The sequence below is a fragment of the Pseudopipra pipra genome, chromosome 30 (genome assembly GCF_036250125.1).
Source record: "Pseudopipra pipra isolate bDixPip1 chromosome 30, bDixPip1.hap1, whole genome shotgun sequence".
Lineage (NCBI taxonomy): Eukaryota > Metazoa > Chordata > Aves > Passeriformes > Pipridae > Pseudopipra > Pseudopipra pipra.
In genome coordinates this window covers 1,500,521-1,519,840 of record NC_087578.1, presented here as the reverse complement: position 1 = coordinate 1,519,840, position 19,320 = coordinate 1,500,521, and the positions used below count along the sequence as shown (strand labels likewise).

The following is a 19,320-nucleotide window of genomic DNA, read 5'->3' as shown; positions in this document are numbered from 1 at the left end:
CTCCCTCCCGGGCTCCGCTCGGGCAAAACATCTCTGCAGCAGCCCAGGGAAAACCTGCAGGAATTCCAACAGGTAAAGAGCCTTTGGAGCTCCCTTCCCTCCCCTCCTGTTGGAGAAAGCAGCTCCCAGTCAGAGGGTGAGAACCCCCAAAACCAGCAAAACCCATGAGCTCCAACTCCAAAGCCAAACTCTCGCCATTGCTGGAGAAGGATTTAATTCCTCACTACTTTTCCACTTCCGACAAAACCCAGCAGAATTCCCAACAGGAGGCCTGACATCTCTGCCCTCCCGGAGTCCCAGTGCTTAGTCATGGCTTTAAGTCTTAATCTCCACCCCCACATGACATCAAATTCTGAGATTGTGATGCAGATGGAAGGGTTTGCCTCCAGGTGAAAAAGGGGGGGGGAAAAAAGCTCATATATAAACAAGGAGACAGGGAATGCAGGTGAGACAAGAGTCTGAGGGAATTCTGTGGAGCAGCAGGAGGTTCTGCTGGGGGAATGAATAAAAGCACCAGACAATTTCAGGGGGAATAAAATACCTGGATATTTTGTTACCTCCATCCACCAAGGTGAGGACTAAACTCAGGAGAGGTGTCAACTTGCTCTCACTGCATTCCAGGAGTGTGACACCACTGCCAAAACGGGACACCCAGGAATCAAATATAAAGGTGTATAAACACACCCCAGGAGTTAAATGGTCCTAAGAACCACTTCTCTAAGGGAGGCAGGATTAAACAGTCTCAGTTCCAGGTTGCCTTGAGCCTGGAGCTCCCAGCACCAGGGCCCACCTCAGCCCTGCTCTCCCCTCGGGTGGGAAAAGGGAATCATTGGTTTGATGGCAAAAGGAAAGGAAACAGTGATGCTGCTGTTCCTTCCCTTTGACTTTTGGGAGCTGCAGGGATCCAGGCAAGGACCCTCTCACCACTTCTTTACAAACTCTGAGGGAGAAAATAAACTACAACCAACACCAAAAAACCCCCAAACCAACAGAGTTAACAAGTGAAGGGTCATAGGAACCACCCAAAACAAGCCCTGGAGGAGGAAGGGCTCCTGCTCACCCCCAACTGAGGGCCTGGGGACAGTTCCTGAGGGTCCCTGGGCAGAACCAGGGAAGAAATCCAGGCTGAGGATCCCCGGCAGAGCTCCCTGCTCCACCTCACCCCACTCCTGCCTTCCCCAGCACGAGCTATTCCTGAATCCAGCCAAGGACCAGGGAACTGCTCCCCTGACGTCAGAGCAGTTTCCCAGCAACAATTAATGAGGGCTGTCCACCACAGGGGTTTCCTGAAAAGCGAGCAAGGAATTATCCACCTACTTTGCACAGTGTCAGGATGCAATAGGACAGCATGGAACAGGGATTTCTGTTAACCCTTCCCTGGCACGGCTCCCCCGACACGCTCCCGGTCCTTCCAGAGAGCCCCAAGCACAATTCCTTCCCTGGGAATCCACCCATAAGGAAATACCTCATCAGGTTGGAGGCACCTGGTGACAACCAGGCTCAGGAAAACATGGAAAACAGCTCTTCTCTTGCTGGCACCTGCTGCCATGCCGAGCCTGTGCCAGGCAGGAGCCCCGGCACGAAAAAGCTGGATGAGGGAATGAGGTTTTCCCTCACCTTCCCGAGCCCACCTGCCTGGCAAAGCACATCCCAGACTTCACTCATCGCCCCAAAAGCACCCCAGCTGCCAGCAGACCTCCATGGGAGGAAGGCACAAGGCAGGGCTGGTGTCTGTGTCCCCCTTCTCCCCACGCTGGCAGAGGGCACAGAGACCCCCCTGTCCCTGAGGGGGACACAGCAGAGACTGGCACTTCTCCAGGTGGGGTCCAGCCATGGACTGGAACATTGAAAAAAGGAGGAAATGACGATTTGAAATAAAAAATAAATAAAACTCAGCTTTATCTGTTGACTGAAAGTTGGGACCGAGCGCGACCGGGGAGCCTGAGGAGCAGGGAGGGAGACCCTGGGATCCTGCAGCAGGGTAACCCTGCCTCCATCCCAGGAAAATCAGCTCCCAGCACTAAATCTGGAACGAAGGGAGCATCATTTCCTGGTTTTTAGGCAAAACTGGATGATGGACGTGTGTGAGGAGGAGGAAAAGTCAAAGCAGCCTCCTGGTTCCGCTAAACCCAACTCAGTGAGAGGTTTAAAATAATTTAAGAATGGGTTTAATGCATATGAGAACACAAGCACCATCCTACAGAACACCAAATTGCATAAGCCAGCCCCAAACGTCACATGGCACAGAGCCAGCCCAGGAGCCAACATTCCTCATCAATTAGCCAGCTCCAAACCAATAAATCCATTAAAATCAAAGCCAGCAGAGGAGCTGGGAAGAGTCTGCCTTTGCAAAACAAGAGGGACTGCCCAGGAAGAAGCTGCAGACACCGGGAGCACAAGGAGAATCCCTGAGGCTGTCAGGGGAACTCCTTAATGACAGGGCAGAGCACAGGATGCCGGCCGGGGATTCCCTCTCTCCGGGAGGTGCATCCCCAGAGCAGGAGAGGAGGAAGAGCAGAGCTCCTCTCCCGCTCCCAAGTGCTGACCCCGACCCCAGAGCCACATATTCACTTAGTCCAGCTCCATTTTAAATTAACCCCATCCAGCAGCAGAGATCCTGGCACTCACCAGCCGGAGAGGGAACAGTGTCAGGTCCCCACTCCCGAAATATTCGCCCACATTTCCGCTGCGTTTTGCACCGGGGAGGGGAAAAGAAAACTCTCTTCACTGATCTCTCTCCAGCCCCAAACAATTAAAGCCCGGTTCTAAAAATAAACTCACCGTGGTGGTTCTGCCCCCTGAGCAGGTCAGCTGTGCCCCGGGTTCAGCGGAGACTCCATGGCCACGGCCGCTTCCAGAGGAATTTTGCCGGGACACAAAACCCCTCCCGGGAAGCCCCGGACAGACCGATCCCGATCCCTGCGGCGGCTCCCAGAGCTCGGGGGCTCCGCCAGGCAGATCCCAGCTGTTCCCAGGGATGGCAGCGCAGCTCTGCCAATGGCCACATCCACATCCACACCCCCTCCTGCTCTCCTTCAAATCTTCAATGGAGCTGCCTCCGCGCCGAGCCGGCGTTAAAGACGCAGCACCGGCCCCGGAACGGGAAGGGACGGGGGGGTCCTGCTGGATGGGGAGTGGGATGGGAGTCAGCAGAGTGTCCTGGCAGCCCAAAGGGTCTCTGTGTCCTGAGGGCATCGCTGGGCAGGGCAGGGAGGGGATTGTCCCACTCTGCTCTGAGCTGGGGCGGCCTCACCTCAGTCCTGGGGGCACTTTGGGCACCACGAGGTAAAAAACGTCTAAAGCTGGTGGAGAGGGTCCAAAGGAGGGACACAGGGATGGGGAAGGGTCTGGAGCAGCAGCTGAGGGCACTGGGTTTGTTCAGCTGGAGGAGACTGAAGGGAGACTCCTCGGGGGCTGCAGCTCCTCCTGAGGGGCAGCTCCGACCTCTGCTCCCTGTGAGCAGGGACAGGACCCAGGGAAGGGCTGGAGCTGGGACAGGGCAGGGTCAGGCTGGATCCCAGGGAAAGGTTCTTCCCCCAGAGGGTGGCTGGGCACTGACCAGGCTCCCCAGGGCAGTGGGCACAGCCCCAAGGCTGCCAGAGCTCCAGGAGGGTTTGGACAACGCTCTGAGGGACAGGGTGGGGTTGTTGGGGTGTCTCTGCATGGCCAGGGGTTGGACTGGATGATCCCTGGGGGTCCCTCCCAGCCCAGGATATCCCCTGCTTCTATGAAAGAGGGGATGGCAGATACCACAGGAGGCATCAGAGCCTCCAGAAGGATTCACGTGCACAAACAACACCCTACAGAACCCCCCCACCTGCCCCAGGCAGGTCCCAGCCCTGCTCTGCTCCTGTCTCTGCTGTCACAGCCTTTCTGAGGGGTCACTTCGCTCATGGTTTCAATCATTTCTTTTTCTTGCTCAGGCCAAGGAGGATGAGGGGCTCCAGCTGAGCTCGGGCTGCACAGGGAGCCCCTGGGGCAGCAGTGCCTTGGCTGCAGCAGCAGCAGCTCCACGATGGCTCAGCAGAGGCTCAGAGTGACTCCCTGTGGCAGCCCAGGGAGCAGGGGAACACCTCAGCATCAGCTCCTGGGCTGATTCCCAGCCCTGGAGTGTCAGACCCGGAGCTCTGAGCCCTGAAGCAGCTCCAGGAGCTCCTTTGCAAGGGAAGGAGTGACAGAAAGGGATGGAGGAAGCATTCCCAGGCCGAGGATCCCTGTTCCACACAGAGCCCTCAAACCTCCCCTAACCCAGGGAAGCCAACAGCTTTGTCCTGCCAAGGAGCAGCTGTGGCCTCAGGATCACTCAGGATGGTGCTGGAGCCCTGCAGGATCAGTGCTGGACAGTGGGAAAATGTGGGATGCTGTTCTCCCTGTTTTCAAAGAACATCCCAAACATCCCACTGGCTTTGCAACCTCTGTCGAGACCCCGCTGTGAGTCCCTGACATGGGTTCGGAAGCAGAAGGAAAAGCAGCTCCCTGAGAGCCTGCAGACCTGACCTCTGCCACTTGGGCAGGTGGATCAGCAGATTTTGGAATGAGAGAATCTCCAGCCCCAGGACACGAGCACCTGCCCCAGACAGCACAGGTGCAGCCTCCTCCAGGCTCCTCCAGCTCTTTCCAAAATCCCTGTCCAGCGCTGAGAGCTGGCAGCATTCCATCCCCATGGAGCACGTGTGTGAGAGGATTTCCTGAGCTGCATCCCTCCCCTTCCATGGGAGACAGTAAATCCTGGGGGGGAGGAGGAGGAGGAGGAAGGCTGAGTCAGCTCCAGCAGCCTGGACAAAGCCCCCTGGAGCAGGTCCCTGCCTCTCAATCCGAGAACCCTCGGCTCTGGAATCACATCCACACACTGAAACTGGGTCAGGGAAAGCAGGGACGGGAGGGATGCAGCAGCTCCAGGTACTGTCGGTGCTCCTGGATCACAGGGAAGCTGCCAGAGCCCAGCACAGCCACATCCCCGAGAAAACAAAGGGAAAAGCAGCAAGACATTCCCTCCCTCCCTCCCTGGCAGACATGGATGGCCCAGGCTCCACCTGCCAGCCCAGCTTCCATGAGGAGACAGGACAGCCAGAGGTGGATAAATCCCACTGGAAGGGGAAGAAAAGTCAGGGCTTGTGACACCAAACTGGGGGGGTGGCACTGGTGCAAAGCCCCCCCCAGCAGCCAGGACTGGGCCCCCCAGAGACAGGCAGTGGCTGGAAAGGGAGAAGAGCTTTGCCAAGGGAATCCCATGCATCTATGTACCCACCCAGGGCAGGAAACTCCCCTCGGAAAAGGGGAAAACCCCAAACCAAAGAGTCTGGGACCAAAGAGCCTCACTCCTGCCAGCGGGGAGGAGGAAGAGGGAAATCCTCCAGCAGCTGGATCTTGGCTGTTCTTTGGGATGGACCTGCCCTGCCCCCTGCACCCAGCAGCAGCCACCCCTGGGGTTGATTAGGGGGGTGCACAGGTAGGACCACGCTCCAAGGACACGAGGGGCACAGGGACTGCAGGGAAGAGCTGGAGTGTGGCTGCCTGGGCTGACTCAACATCAGGTGCTGCAGGGAACGCTCTGGGACAGACACCACAGGCCCAAGACCTTCCCAAACCCCCCATCTCCAACCCCGAGTTCCCCCCGGAGGTGACGCTTCCCGGGCTGGCCCCCGTCTCCAGGCAGCACAGGGAAATCTAATTCCATTTTCTGTTTTAAAAAAAGGGCCTTTCCATTCAAACCCCGCTCGGCTGCGGTGTCATGGCAACCACCCCCTCCCTGCCCGGCCCGGCCTGGAGAGCAGACACCGGCCCGAGATTTGGGTGGTCCCGGCCCGGCCTGGGACCCCCCCGGACCCCCCCGGGAGCGGCTGTGCCATGAACCGAATGTGTCAATGGCTCAGGGCAGACACGTGGGCAGGACGGGCCGGGCGGAGCCGCTCCATTCAGCTCCAGTCCCCGATAAATAATTCAGGAGGAGAAATGCCGCAGTACAGAGCAGGGCCCGGGCAAAAATAGAGCCCGAGCCGCTCCGGGGGAACGGGGGAAGGGGAGGGAGGGACGGGGGGCTGGAGCTCGGGATCGGGAGGGAAGGACGGGGGGGGCTGGAGCTCGGGATCGGGAGGGAAGGACGGGGGGCTGGAGCTCGGGATCGGGAGGGAAGGACGGGGGGCTGGAGCTCAGGATCGGCTCCACACCCGGCCCAGCCCCTGTTTGCACATCCCCTTTTATTTGGGAATTCAGCCCCATCCTCAGGGTCCTGGCAGCAGCATCCTGGGCTGTCCCTCCTGGATCCCAGCCTGGATCCCATCCTGGATCCCAGCCTGGGCTGTCCCTCCTGGATCCCAGCCTGGATCCCATCCTGGATCCCAGCCTGGATCCCAGCCTGGATCCCATCCCAGATCCCAGCCTGGATCCCAGCCTGGGCTGTCCCTCCTGGATCCCATCCTGGATCCCGTCCTGGGCTGTCCCTCCTGGATCCCAGCCTGGATCCCCTCCTGGATCCCCTCCTGGATCCCATCCTGGATCCCATCCCAGATCCCAGCCTGGATCCCGTCCTGGGCTGTCCCTCCTGGATCCCATCATCCTGGATCCCCTCCTGGATCCCAGCCCGGATCCCAGCCTGGATCCCCTCCTGGATCCCAGCCTGGATCCCAGCCTGGATCCCGTCCTGGGCTGTCCCTCCTGGATCCCAGCCTGGATCCCAGCCTGGATCTCGTCCTGGATCCCAGCCCTGTAACAAGGCAGAGTCCCAAAAAGCAGAACCTGGCGCTGGAGGAAGGATGGGAAGTGCCATCCCAAATCCAGGCACTGCCACTCCTCATTCATAACACCAGTTGCTGGACAACTGTCCCAACGTTTCCATCCCACTAAATACAGGTAATACACAAATATATACAAGTATCCTATAAAATAGGATATATCAAAAATATATAAGTATACTATAAAATAGTATATATCAAAAATATATAAATCTATTATAAAAAATATAATATACATCAAAAATACATAAATATACTAATAAGTATATTTAATATATTTTTATAATCATATTATATCTTATATATAAATATCTGATATTTAATATATTTTTATAATCATATTATATATAAATATCTATTTAAGATATATTAAATATCAAAATACATACTATAAAATATATAAAATATATCAAAACACATAAATATATCATAACATATATATGATATATAAACCCTATAGAAATTACTGTAAAATACACAGTATATATAGATAGAGGAATATACTATAAAATATAATATATATATTAAAAATACATAACTGTACCATACAAACACCACTCCCTGTGAGGCAACAAGTGGGAAACTGTTGTCTCAGGATTCCATCACCCTTCCTGCCTCCTAAAAATACCCCAAACCCAGCAAACTTCGTGCTACCCTAAAATATTCAGCTGCCTGAACAGTGTAGGTGTCACCTGTGTTTTCGTGGTGGGAATCAGGACACAGAAGGGGGGTAGGAAGATCATTGTCAGCTCCAAGGGTTCCCCCTCCCAGACACCAAACCCACTTCCCAGCCCCTGTTAATTATTAATTATCCTCAGCCACAGGCACAGCCCCTCTCTCCCAGTTTGCCACCGGGATGCTCCGAGGGGAAAATGGGCTTTTTGCAGGAACACTTTGGCAGATGGCTGAGTTCTCCCCTCCTCTCAGCCTCAAAAATAACTCCAGAAAGACACAGATCTCTCCCTGCTTCCTCCTGAACAACCATCCCAGCTCCCCAGGGACCTGGGAGATGGGAAACTGCCACTGATGAGACAACACAGAGTGAATTTTTATAAGGAGGACTAAAATAGTACCAAATAGAGGTAACTAGAACCCAATAAATCCGTACATGGAAGCTTCCCGTGAATATTTTGGAGCCTTTCCCACAAATATGAAAGTAAACCTATGGAAGGTGTGACAGGAGCTGCCAGGGGGGGACTGACAGGACACAAACTCCCAAAAAAGCCTCTGGTCAGGGCCCAGGTGGAGGAGAAGCTCCCGACGCTCCCACTAGTGGCAAACCCGGCTCCTGCAACCCAGAATTCCCACAAAATCCATCCACAGGCTGGGAATACCCACAAGGATGCCGGGGGGTCGGAGTGAGGGGAGCTTTAAGGTCCCTCCCAACCCAGACCATCCTGGAATTCCCCGGGAAAAGGGCAGAGTTGTTCTCAGCACCCCAGCAAAGGGTTGCCGAGGCTGCTGAGCCCTCCCAGACACATCCCAGGGGGAATTTGGGACTGTTCCCAGTTCTGGGGAGCTCTGTGCTGGTGGATCATGCCCTGAATGTGTGAGGGGTTCACGTCCATCCAGCTCTTTCCAGGAATCCCATGGAACAATGGGAAGGGAACAATCTTGGTCCCACCTGTTGGAAGCCAACCTGGGGAAGGGATACCCCAAAAATTTGGGATAGAGCCACGTGAATGGGACAGAGCAGTCATGGAGGCAGGACACAACACCTCAGCATTCCCCACATTCTGGATCCTCCTTTTCCATGCCACCCACCCCCTTTCCCCACTCCAGGGTCAAATCCCACCAGGACTGGGCTCAAAGCTCCTGATCGTGGGGAAGCAGCAGCACAGGATCCTGTTTCCTCATGGAAATTCCCACCTGAACCTCCCCAGCATCCGGGATAACACCTCCCCAAATAAAGCAGATCCTGTGTCTAAACTCAGCTCGGGAAAAATTCATTTCCCAAAGAAAACGGTGTCAAAGCAAGAGCAAAATTTCAAAACTTCATTAAAAAAAAAAAACCAACCCCAAAGGAGCTGCTGTGGTGAGTGGGCTGGGCCTGCCCACGCTCCATCAGCCCCCAAATCCTCCAGGAAGCAGCGGTGACTCAGCCTGCGGCACACACAGCCAGCCTGGGCTGGAACAGCCTTCCCAGGGCCCCCCAAACCCAGGGAATCCCGGCACTGATGGGCAGCTGGGAGCCACCAGCCTGTCCTGCTGGGCCAACACTCCCCCCCCAGCTGGGCTGCAGTGGGGCAGGGACTGTCCCCCTGTGCTGGCACCGCTGAGCCCCCCCAGGGCTGTGCCCAGTTCTGGGCAAGAGAGACACTGAGGGGCTGGAGCGTGTCCAGAGCTGGGAAGGGAGCTGGGAAGGGGCTGGAGAACTGAGGGAGCTCCTTTTTGGTCCCCTCAGGGGGGACCTTCTGGCTCTGCAAGTCCCTGACAGGAGGGAGGAGCCAGGGGGGGTCGGGCTCTGCTGCCAGGGAACAAGGGACAGGAGGAGAGGGAACGGCCCCAGGCTGTGCCAGGGGAGGGTCAGGCTGGACACCAGGAGGGATTTTCTCATGGAAGGGGCTGTCAGGCACTGTCAGGTTGTCAAGCACCATCAGCTCTGCCACTTGTTCCACAGAATCCCAGAATCCTCGAGGTGGGAAAAGCCCTCCCAGCCCATGGATCCCCCCTGTGCCCGATGCCCACCTTGTCCCCCAGCCCAGAGCTCTGAGTGCCACAGGGACACCTCCAGGGCTGGGGGGGACTCCAAACCTCCCTGGGCAGCCCCTGCCAATGCAGAAATTCCTCCTGATGTCCAACCTGAACCTTCCCTGCTGCAGCTCGAGGCCGTTTCCTGCCCGGAATTGCTCGGGAGTAACTTGCTGAGCGACCAAAAACCTGATGCACGTGAGTGACTGGGGAGGGAGAGGAGCTCCAAAAGCTGCTCTGGAAAGTTTGGACACAGATCCCGCCGTGTCCCCCCCCGGGGCAGCCTTGAAAACAACCAACAGTTGATTAAAACAAGCACTGATCTGGCTCTAATTTCACGTCAAAGGAGACAAGGAGGTGAAGTGACAGCGGAGAGACCCCCAGAGAGTGGGACTGGGAGGGAGGTTTGGTGAAAAGAGGTGGTTCAGGCACCTCAAAGGGGCGATTCAGGCGCTTTTCCCCCAAAAAAAACGGGGGTTTAAAAATAGCAGTGCTGACACAGCCTTAAATTTAGCAGCACAAGTGGCATCACTGCCATAAGGGGAACTCGATCCCGCCGAGGGATCCGGTGTCACAGCCGGCCCCAGGGGTCCTGGGGAACAGCTGGAAGCAGGGATTGGGCAGGGATATTCTCCACAGCAGGGGCTGCTTCTCCCACAGCAACTTCCTTCCCTTTAATTCAGTTGACCAGACCCCTCCACTCATGGAATGGTTTGGATGGGAAGGGACCTTAAAGCCCATCCAGTCCCACCCCCTGCCACGGGCAGGGACACCTTCCACTAGCCCAGGTTGCTCCAAGCCCCATCCCAGTGTCCCTTGGACACTTCCAGGGCTCTGGCATTCCCTCCAAGCCCTTTTCCAGCTCAGACAACCTGTGGCACCCACGAGGAACAACAAAATTCCCCCCAGTTCCTGCGAGCCCGAGCGATGCTGCCCTTCCTCCCAGCCCTTGGGAATCAGCAGAATCCCAGCTCCTCAGCCCCCAGGGAGAGCAGCCACGTGGAGTTCCCCACTCTGGGACCTGGTTTTGCTGCACGACCGAAAAAAACACATCCAAAAATCCAAGAGGAGGGAATTTTAAACTCCTCGAGGGGTCACAAGTCAAAGTGCTCAGGGATGAACAGCAGGGATTCTGCTCCCACACTGCTCAGAAGCACCAACCTCGACCAGCCCGTTTCAAACAGACCCGAGGACACTCTAATTAACACTTTCATTAACACCAACTCACCTCTGACACCTCCCGCCAAGGAGTCAGAGGCAACTCTCATCCTACATTCCTACAGGTACCCAAAAAAAGCCCCAGGAGGATTTCAATGGTCCCAGGGCCGGGAACACCAAGAAAGAAGCAACAAAACCCACCTTTCCACGTGTCCCTCCCGAGCGGGCTCCAACCCGCACACAAGTCCCTCTCCAGCCCCTTCCCGCCCGTTGGGAGGCCCAGGAAGCGGGAATTATTTGCGTTTCAAAGCAAAGCCGTTGTCCGTGAGGACTCCAGAACACCTCCCGTCCCCAGGAAGGGCCCCGAGCTCCTCTCCCACCTGTGGCTCCTCGTCCAGCGAGCCGGGACCGGGGGGGGCTCTCCCGGGACTGCCCGGGAGCTCCCGGCTCCACGTGCTCCGCCAACGCGCCGGGGGAAGGGGCTCGGGACGAGACTCCTCCGGGCAGCGAGTCCCGCACGGCCCGGGGACCCCGCACCGAGCGACCCCCGGGAGGGGCGGCCCCGGGAGGGGCAGCGCGGTAACGGGACCCCGCACCCGCCGGGAGGGGCAGCCCCGGGCCAGCCCGTGCCCCGAGCACCGGGCAGCACCTCCGGGCGCGCCGCGGCGGGAGCAGCTCCGGCCCCCGCGGGGGACACCCGGGGACACCGCGGGACCGTCCCCGCGGCCGCCCCCGCCCCCATCCCCGCTCCGACCCCTCCCCGCCCCCGCCGCACTTACCGGGCCGGGCCGGGCCCTGCGCCGCGGGGCCGCCGCCGCCACCCCGGGCCGGGCCGGGCCTGGGCCAGCGCGGGCCGCCCGGGCGGGGCGGCGGAAGGGGGGACAGGACGGGGAGGGGGGCGGGGGGGCAGGGAGGGGGGCGGGGGGGAAGGGGCGGCCGGAACGGGGGAAAAAAACGGGGAAAGAAACGGGAAAAAAAAAAAAGGGAAAAAAGAGGAGGCGGTGCCTCCCCCGCGGCGTGCGCGCTGCGTCACCGCGCTCTACGTCATCACCGCGCGACCCGCGCGCCGCCCACGCCCCGCCGTTGCCGCGGCAACCGGAGAGACGCGGGAAGGGCGGAAGGGGCGGGGGGCGCCCCCTGGCGAGGAGAAGTCTTTTATGGGAAAGGGGCGTGGCTAAGGCGGGGCTAAAGCGGTTTCGGGCTCCGCCCATCAGCAGTGGCCACGCCCTCTCCGGCACATGGGACAGGGGGGTGACCCCCCCGGGGGTCCCAAATCCCTTCGGGATCCTCCGTCCCCAGGGATCCTCCATCCTCCGGGATCCTCCATCTCCGGGGGTCCCAAATCCCCCCGGGATCCGCAGTCCCCCGGGATTCCACATCTCCCAGGGGTCCCCCATCTCCGAGGAGTCCCCCATCTCCCAGGAACCCCCCGTGCCCCCGGGGATTCTCCATCCTCCGGGATCCCACATCCCCTCGGCGTCCCCCATCTTCCTATTGCCAAGGGATCCCCCCTTCCCAGTGACCTCCTATCTCCAGGCTTCCCTAATCACCCAGGACCCTCGGGAATCCCTTATTCCCCAGGATCCCCCATCCCCCGGGGTCCTCCAGCCCCCCGGGGTCCCCCCTCTCTGAGGATCCCCCACCTCCAGAGATGCCCCCCGCCAGGCGTGGATCCCACGTGCCGCGGGGATCCCCCCGCTCCGGGGGTTCCCACTGCACCCTGGGCACCCCCGGGGTGGGACCGGCTCCGTGCCCCCCGCCCCGCCGGGCCGAGCCCCCCGAGCAGCAGCACCGCCCGCCCGGCTCCACCTTAACCGGGGCGGCCTCGCCGCGCTGCCCGCGCCCGGGCGGCTCCGCGGGAGCGCAGGGGCGTTTATCTCGCCCGGGATCAGCCAATATTTGCGGCCACGTCAGGAGAACGAGCCCATCCTCGCTGCCCGCTCCAGCCCCGCCGCTGTCCCGTCCCGGTTCTCGGACGCGCCCGCTGGGACCCCCGCGCCGGAGATGACGGTCCCGGTGGCCCTGCTGCTCCTGAGCCTCCTGCGGACGGCAGCTGCCAGGGCCGAGCGGTGCCCGGCCTGCGGGGTGGCCGCGCTGGCCCCCGGCGCGCAGCGGGACGCGCTCCTGGCGCTGGCCAAGCAGAGCATCCTGGCCGAGCTCCGCTTGCCGGCCCGGCCCGGCGCCCCCCAAGCCCCGGGGCGGGGGGCTCTGCTGGCCGCGCTCCGCAGGCTGCGGGAGCAGCGCTCGGACACGGCCGCGCTCCCGGGGATGCTCCGGGACGGCCCCGGGACGGGGCTGCAGGAGTACGAGGTCCTGAGCTTTGCCGAGTCAGGTGTGTGCGGCCCCGCGGCCCGCGAGGGGGGGGGTGCGGAGGGAAGGGGGGGGTCGTGCCGTGGGAAGGCGGCGGGAGGTGGGAGGTGCAGCCGGGATGGTGGTCACGCTGCTGCTGGAAGGAGCGAGAGGCTCCACATCCCTGACCTTTGCATCCACGTCCCAAGCAAATCCCAGCCCTGCCGCTCCCGGACGTGCTGGGGTGGGAGGGTGGCACAGGGCACGGAGGTGCTGCTGTGTCGTGTCCCCTGCAGCCCATTTCTGCCGGACCCTCCCCCCGGAGCTGGAGTGGAAGGGTCAGACGGACGGGTTTTCCAAAATGGGATTTTCAGCTTCGATTCCCTGTCAGCCCACAGGACTGAGGGCTGCACAGCCCATCCATTCCCTGCACCCCCCGTGCCTCTGCATCCCACCCAAAGGGGCCTGTCCCAGTTTCGCTTCAGAATTCCCTTATCCTGAATTGAGCTCCCCAAAACACGCTCGGGGGTCCTGGGAAGCACCACTGGAAAAACAGGGTCCTGTACCCACTTCTCCCCAGTCCTGTATCCTGTGTCTCCTTGGAGGGACAGGCTCAGCATCCCACCCCACAGAGCATCCTGCACCCTCCCTTTCCCGGCCCGAATTCCGCGTGGGGATGTGGGGGGGCTCCGCTCCCCTCGCTGGCCCCCGTGTCCTCGGAGCCCCGCGGGAACAAAGCTGCTCCACGGCACGTTGTGTTCCCACACTCCAGGACAACAGGGTTCTCTCCTGGCTTGGTGGAGCGTCAGCTGGAACCGAGCCGGGGGATGAACCCAGGCTCGGAGCACGGGGGGGTGTTGTGTCCTCATGGGCAGAGCTGTGCCAGGAGCCCCGAGTGCTGTCACGGCCCCCTCAGCCCTTCCCCGGCCGGGAGGAGCAGCAGCTTCGCAGCCAAGGCAGAAGTGAAGGCTTCAGGGAGACCTCAGAGCCCCTTCCAGTGCCTAAAAGGGCTCCAGGAGAGCTGGAAAGGGACTTTGGACAAGGACCTGGAGTGCCAGGACAAGGGCGAACGGCTTCCGGCTGCCAGAGCGTGGGGTTAAACGGGATATTGGGAGGAATTCCTCTCCATGGGGGTGGTGAGGCCCTGAAATAGATTTCCCAGAAAAGCCGTGACTGCCCCATCCCTGGAATTTTTTCAGGCCAGGTTGGATGGGGCTTGGAGCAACCTGGTCTAGCGGAAGGTGTCCCTGCCCGTGGCAGGGGGGGTGGGACGAGTCCCGAGCAGCCCTTCGCTCCTGACCCCGCTCTCGGTTCCGCGCGCAGGATCCTCCACCTCCCGCAGCGTCCGCCTGCATTTCCGCTTCTCCCGGGAGCTGGCCAGGAGCACAGAGATCCTGCAGGCCACCCTCTACCTGTTCTGGGCAGCCCCCAGCCCCGGGGCACAGCCGGTCACCGTCAGGCTCCTGTGGCCGGACCCGGCGGGGACGAACACGACGGTGGCCAGCGAGACGTGGCTGGAGGTGCAGAGCCCCGGCTGGACCCCGCTGGACGTGGGACTGGCCGTGCAGAGCGTCTCTGGACAGGACACCCCGCGGCTCACGGTGGAGCTGGAGGTGCCGGAGGACCGGGGGTCCCCCCTCCTGGCTGACCACAGCGATTCCCACCGGCCGTTCGTGGTGGCCCGAGCCCGGGCCAGGACGTCCCACCGTGTCCACCGGCGCGGCGTCGACTGCGGGGCGGGCTCGAGGATGTGCTGCCGCCAGGAGTTCTTCGTGGACTTCAAGGAGATCGGCTGGGAGGACTGGATCATCCAGCCCGAGGGGTACCACATGAACTACTGCGCGGGGCTGTGCCCGCTGCACATGGCCGGGATCCCCGGCCTGGCCGCCTCCTTCCACACCGCCGTCCTCAACCGCATCAAGGCGGCCAGCGCGGCCGCGGCCGTGGACTCCTGCTGCGTCCCCACCCAGCGCCGGCCCCTCTCCCTGCTCTACTACGACCGCGACAGCAACATCGTCAAGACCGACATCCCCGACATGATCGTGGACTCCTGCGGCTGCACCTGAGCGGGGCAGGGGGGGACACCGCGGGCAGGGCTCCCTCCTCCTGCTTCCCAGGGCAGGGCTCCCTCTCCCGGCTCCCAGGACAGGGCTCCCTCCTCCTGCCTCCCAGGGCAGGGCTCCCTTCTCCCGGCTCCCATGGCAGGGCTCCCTCCTCCCGGTTCCCGGGCAGGGCTCCCTCCTCCCGGTTCCCGGGCCAGGCTCCCTCCTCCCGGTTCCCGGGCCAGGCTCCCTCCTCCCGGTTCCCGGGCCAGGCTCCCTCTCCCGGTTCCCGGGCCAGGCTCCCTCCTCCCGCCTCCTGGCTGCGAGACGGGAGCCCTGCCGAGGGGTTTGTTCCTCCTCAGGGTGATGCTGAATGTGCAAGTTCTCTGCTCACTCACCTCCCACCCGGCTCTTTCCCCCCTTTGGATCTGCCCCTGGATTTCTCTCACAGCACCTCAGAGCGGTTCCTGGTGGACTCCAGACCCTCCTCCTGCCGGACGCTGAGGCTCAGGGTGGCCCCACTGCTGTCCCATCCTGGGGTTGTGGGTGCAGCTGCACCGACACAGGACCCAGCAGTGGCCACCCCGGGCTGCTGGGGCTGGCAAGGACCGAGGGGAGGGGAAGGGCGGGGTGGGAGGGGAGGGGATCAATCATCCCTGTGGCCTCACCTGGATGTGATGCTGAGGAGGACAAGGAAGGGGAAGTCGATCCCAGTGGCAGGAACGTGTCTCCCTCTCCGAGCATCCCTGGTGTTCAATAAAGACTCCCAGCTGTGGTGTGTGTGCACAGGTGTGTGTGTGTTCCACGTGTGTGCACAGGTGTGTGTGTGTTCCACGTGTGTGCACATGTGTGTGTGTGTTCCACGTGTGTGCACAGGTGTGTGTGTGTGTTCCACGTGTGTGCACAGGTGTGTGTGTTCCACGTGTGTGCACGTGTGTGTGTGTGTTCCACGTGTGTGCACAGGTGTGTGTGTGTTACACGTGTGTGCACATGTGTGTGTGTGTTCCACATGTGTGCACAGGTGTGTGTGTGTGTTCCACGTGTGTGCACAGGTGTGTGTGTGTTCCACGTGTGTGCACAGGTGTGTGTGTGTTACACGTGTGTGCACAGGTGTGGGGGTGTGTTCCACGTGTGTGCACAGGTGTGTGTGTGTTACACGTGTGTGCCCTGTCGTCAGCCAGCACATCTTCCAGTGCTCCTGGCACAGGCGGCTCAGAAAGCCCGGGAAGCAGGACTGGGCATCCCCACACTGTTCCCAAAGGCCTCCCGTGCTCTCTGCCCCTCAGCTGCCCTTCCCAGAGGGATGCAGACACTGCTTCGCCCCAGCCAGATCCAGGGCACAGCATGAGACCCTTCCAAACACAGGGGGTTTGTGATTCCCACAGGGAAGCACCATTCCCTGCTTGGGCCAAGTCACCCATCCCACCAAACCACCTGGATTTGGCCCTTCTTGTCCCAAATCAGGACCAGACAAGAGAGACTCTGTTCTCCCTTCTGAAGTGGGTGGGCACTGTCAGGTGAGAGCCACGGCACCCAGGCCCTCCCCTCGCCTACAGCCCCCCCAGCCCCTCAGCGAGCCCCTGGCCCTCTGCCAGAGCTGCTGCCCCCCCTCTGTGCCCCCCACCAGCCCGGTGACAGCAAAGTGGGCCATGCCAGGGCCGTGAGAGCAGAGGGCAAAGGGCGGCTCCGACGCTTCGGCCCCGTTACGTAACAGAATGTTCGGGCTCCTCCGGCTCCCCCCGTGCCCCCCGGGTGTGAGGGATGGACGAGAGGGTAACAGAATGTTCGGGCTCCTCCAGCTCCCCCCGTGCCCCCCGGGTGTGAGGGATGGGAGAGAGGGTAACAGAATGTTCGGGCTCCTCCAGCTCCCCCCGTGCCCCCCGGGTGTGAGGGATGGGAGAGAGGGTAACAGAATGTTCAGGCTCCTCCAGCTCCCCCCGTGCCCCCCGGGTGTGAGGGATGGGAGAGAGGGGGCTGGGCTGGGAGATTCCAGAGGGGAGCTCCAGGGGCCACCTCAGTCCAGGAGGGGCTCGCCCTGCAGACACTGGTGGTCCCACCCTGGAGGCTGGGACGGGGCTGGTCCAGGTGGGGAGAGGGTGGCCAGAGGGAGGAGGTGGTGCCAGGGCCACTCCCCACCCAGCTTTGCATCCTCTGTCCACTCCAGGATGATGAGCTGTGAGCTGCTCCAGCTGGAGCAGGAGCAGGATGTCCTGGAGGACCTGGGACACCTTGGAGCAGGGATGGAACAACCCCTGACAGGTGTCAGTGTTTGCCCATGTTGCACACACCCTCCCACCGAGCCCTGATGGAGCAGGGACCCCCCACGTCCCAGATCCAGGTGTCCAGGGACCCCCCACGTCCCAGATCCAGGTGTCCAGGGACCCCCCACGTCCCAGATCCAGGTGTCCAGGGACCCCCCACGTCCCCAGATCCAGGTGTCCAGGTGCCTCCAGGACTCGGCCCCGCAGTGTTCCCGTGCAGGGGCAGGGAGGGGGCTCGGGGATCGATCCTGTCTGGGGCCCAAGGCCACTTGTGCAAACCCAAAGAGGGTTCGGTGTTTGTTTTTTCCCTTCTTTTTCCAACGCCTCGTTTCACGGTCTGTGTTTATTGAACAAACAACTTCCCTGGAGCCAGCATCGAGCCTGCCAGGCTGCAGCAGCCCTGGGCACATGGGGGGCTGAGGGAAGGGGCAGGAGAGATGTCGGCTGCTCCCGTGGCCCTACAGACCCCTCAGCTCAGGCTGCACAACCCCAAAACCCTGAGCTGGGGCTTGGCCCACTCCCAGGGCAAACAGGGCACCTGGATGGAGCCGACAGCCCCTTCCCCACTCACAGCACGGGGGGAATTCCAAGGTAGGGATTCCATGTAGCAGGAGTTCCAAGGTGGCATTTCCCACTGGGTGAGGAAGCTGCAGTCAGGGACAAGTGATTCCCCGGAGCCAGGAACGCTCCCTCTGGGACCAGGATGGCAGTGCCACGGGGATGTGGCATCCATGGCATCAACCCAGCCCCTGGGCTGTGCCAGATGTGGCACGGAGGGGGACAGAGGTGATGTCCCCTCGGTCTGCGTTGCAGGAGAGGACAGACGTGCCGGTGCCCTCTGGAAGGACCCCTTGCCAGTGTAAACAGCCCCTGAAGCAAAGGTCTGAGTGCCCCGTGCCAGGTGCCCCCAGGCAGGGCCAGCTCCCGGGAGGGGTGGGAATTTCTGACAGCCCCTTCCCTTGCCTTGAGAGGAGTTAATGTTTAATTCCCAGTCTCACGGCCCGTTCCCAGCCAGCGGCACCAGTGTGGTGACCATTGCTCCTCTCCCAAGGAAGGAGCGAGGGTACAAGGGGAAACAGCCTCAGGCTGTGCCAGGGTGGGGCTTAGACTGAATATCAGGGAAAATTTCTTCATGGAAAGGGTGGTCAAGCCCAGGGCAGTGGTGGTGGAGTCACCATCCCTGGGAGTGTTCAAAAACCTGTGGATGTGGCACCTGGGGACATGGTTTTGTGGTGGCCTGGGTTGGGCTCGATGGTCTCAGGGGCTTTTCCAGCCTTAATGATTCCATGATTCCATGATTCCATGACTCCATGACTCCATGATTCCATGATTCCATGACTCCATGATTCCATGATTCTATGACTCCATGACTCCATGACTCCACGATTCCATGATTCCATGACTCCATGATTCCATGATTCCATGACTCCATGATTCCATGATTCCATGATTCCATGACTCCATGACTCCATGATTCCATGAATCCATGACTCCACGATTCCATGAGCCACGCTCAGGCGCCGGTGCACGAGCTCCTGGGGGGTCTGTGCTGAGCCCAGCCCGTCGTCACCTGCAGGGCAGGTCACCAGGTGCCACACACTCGTCCCACCGGCCGCGGGGTCGGAGGCCCCGGAGCCGTGTGTGCAACCGGTGCTGGGCCCGGGGGGGGGGGACCCGGGGGGTATTTTGGTCGGGTCAGTCCCTGGGCTTTGCTTTCTGGGAACCGCTTAATCAACAACACACTGATGCAATGGGTGCAAGAGCAGCTCCGCTCTGACCCCTGCCCTACTTCGGGGGGCCGGCGCGTGCTGGGGGGCACGAGGGGCTGGGCAGCATCCCACACACTGCTGAGCCCGAGGGGCAATGGGCATTCTGCACCGCCCAGAGGGGCCCTGGCGGGGTTCAACGGGGTTAATCCCTTTGGGGACACCCCCCCTTTCCAGCCTGGGGGGCTTGGAGAGCCCCTGGCCCGTTTGCCACGCTTTGTGTCTCCCTTTTCCTGCTGTGCCACAGCCCCGGGCCCGGCTCTAGGATCTGGCAGGGGTGGAGAGATTCGGCACGGCAGGGGAATGGGCTTGTGGTGGACATGAAGCTGATATGAGAGCCGGAATCCAAATATTTGGGATTGGGCCTGGACACGTGCTTGCA

General features: G+C 60.7%; 2 protein-coding genes across 5 annotated transcripts in view; one reads left to right on the top strand and one right to left on the bottom strand.

Moving 5' to 3' along the window:
• The window catches only part of R3HDM2 (R3H domain containing 2), a 32,822-nt gene extending 21,388 nt beyond the window's left edge, over nucleotides 1–11,434 (bottom strand). For 2 of the 4 annotated variants that reach the window (XM_064638944.1, XM_064638947.1), the window contains exon 1: nucleotides 2,782–2,914. The gene's annotated coding sequence lies outside the window, so the exon portion shown is untranslated. Of the gene's footprint in view, nucleotides 1–2,781; nucleotides 2,917–11,359 lie in introns of those variants that run through there. The other 2 variants (XM_064638945.1, XM_064638946.1) reach the window with 2 other exon arrangements.
• A 285-nt stretch (nucleotides 11,435–11,719) lies between these two features.
• LOC135404292 (inhibin beta C chain-like) lies at nucleotides 11,720–15,697 on the top strand. The gene is made up of 2 exons (XM_064639004.1): nucleotides 11,720–12,912; nucleotides 14,193–15,697. Exons 1-2 carry the CDS (start codon nucleotides 12,585–12,587, stop codon nucleotides 14,933–14,935), a joined length of 1,071 nt encoding a protein of 356 aa, XP_064495074.1. The 5' UTR covers nucleotides 11,720–12,584; the 3' UTR covers nucleotides 14,936–15,697.
• Nucleotides 15,698–19,320: the final 3,623 nt, after the last annotated feature.

Excerpts from the sequence above, each read along its gene's own strand:
- LOC135404292 (XM_064639004.1), top strand. The coding sequence starts at position 12,585 with ATGACGGTCCCGGTGGCCCTGCTGCTCCTGAGCCTCCTGCGGACGGCA. Across the intron at positions 12,913-14,192 it reads CCTGAGCTTTGCCGAGTCAG|GATCCTCCACCTCCCGCAGC; the intron begins GTGTGTGCGGCC and ends TTCCGCGCGCAG.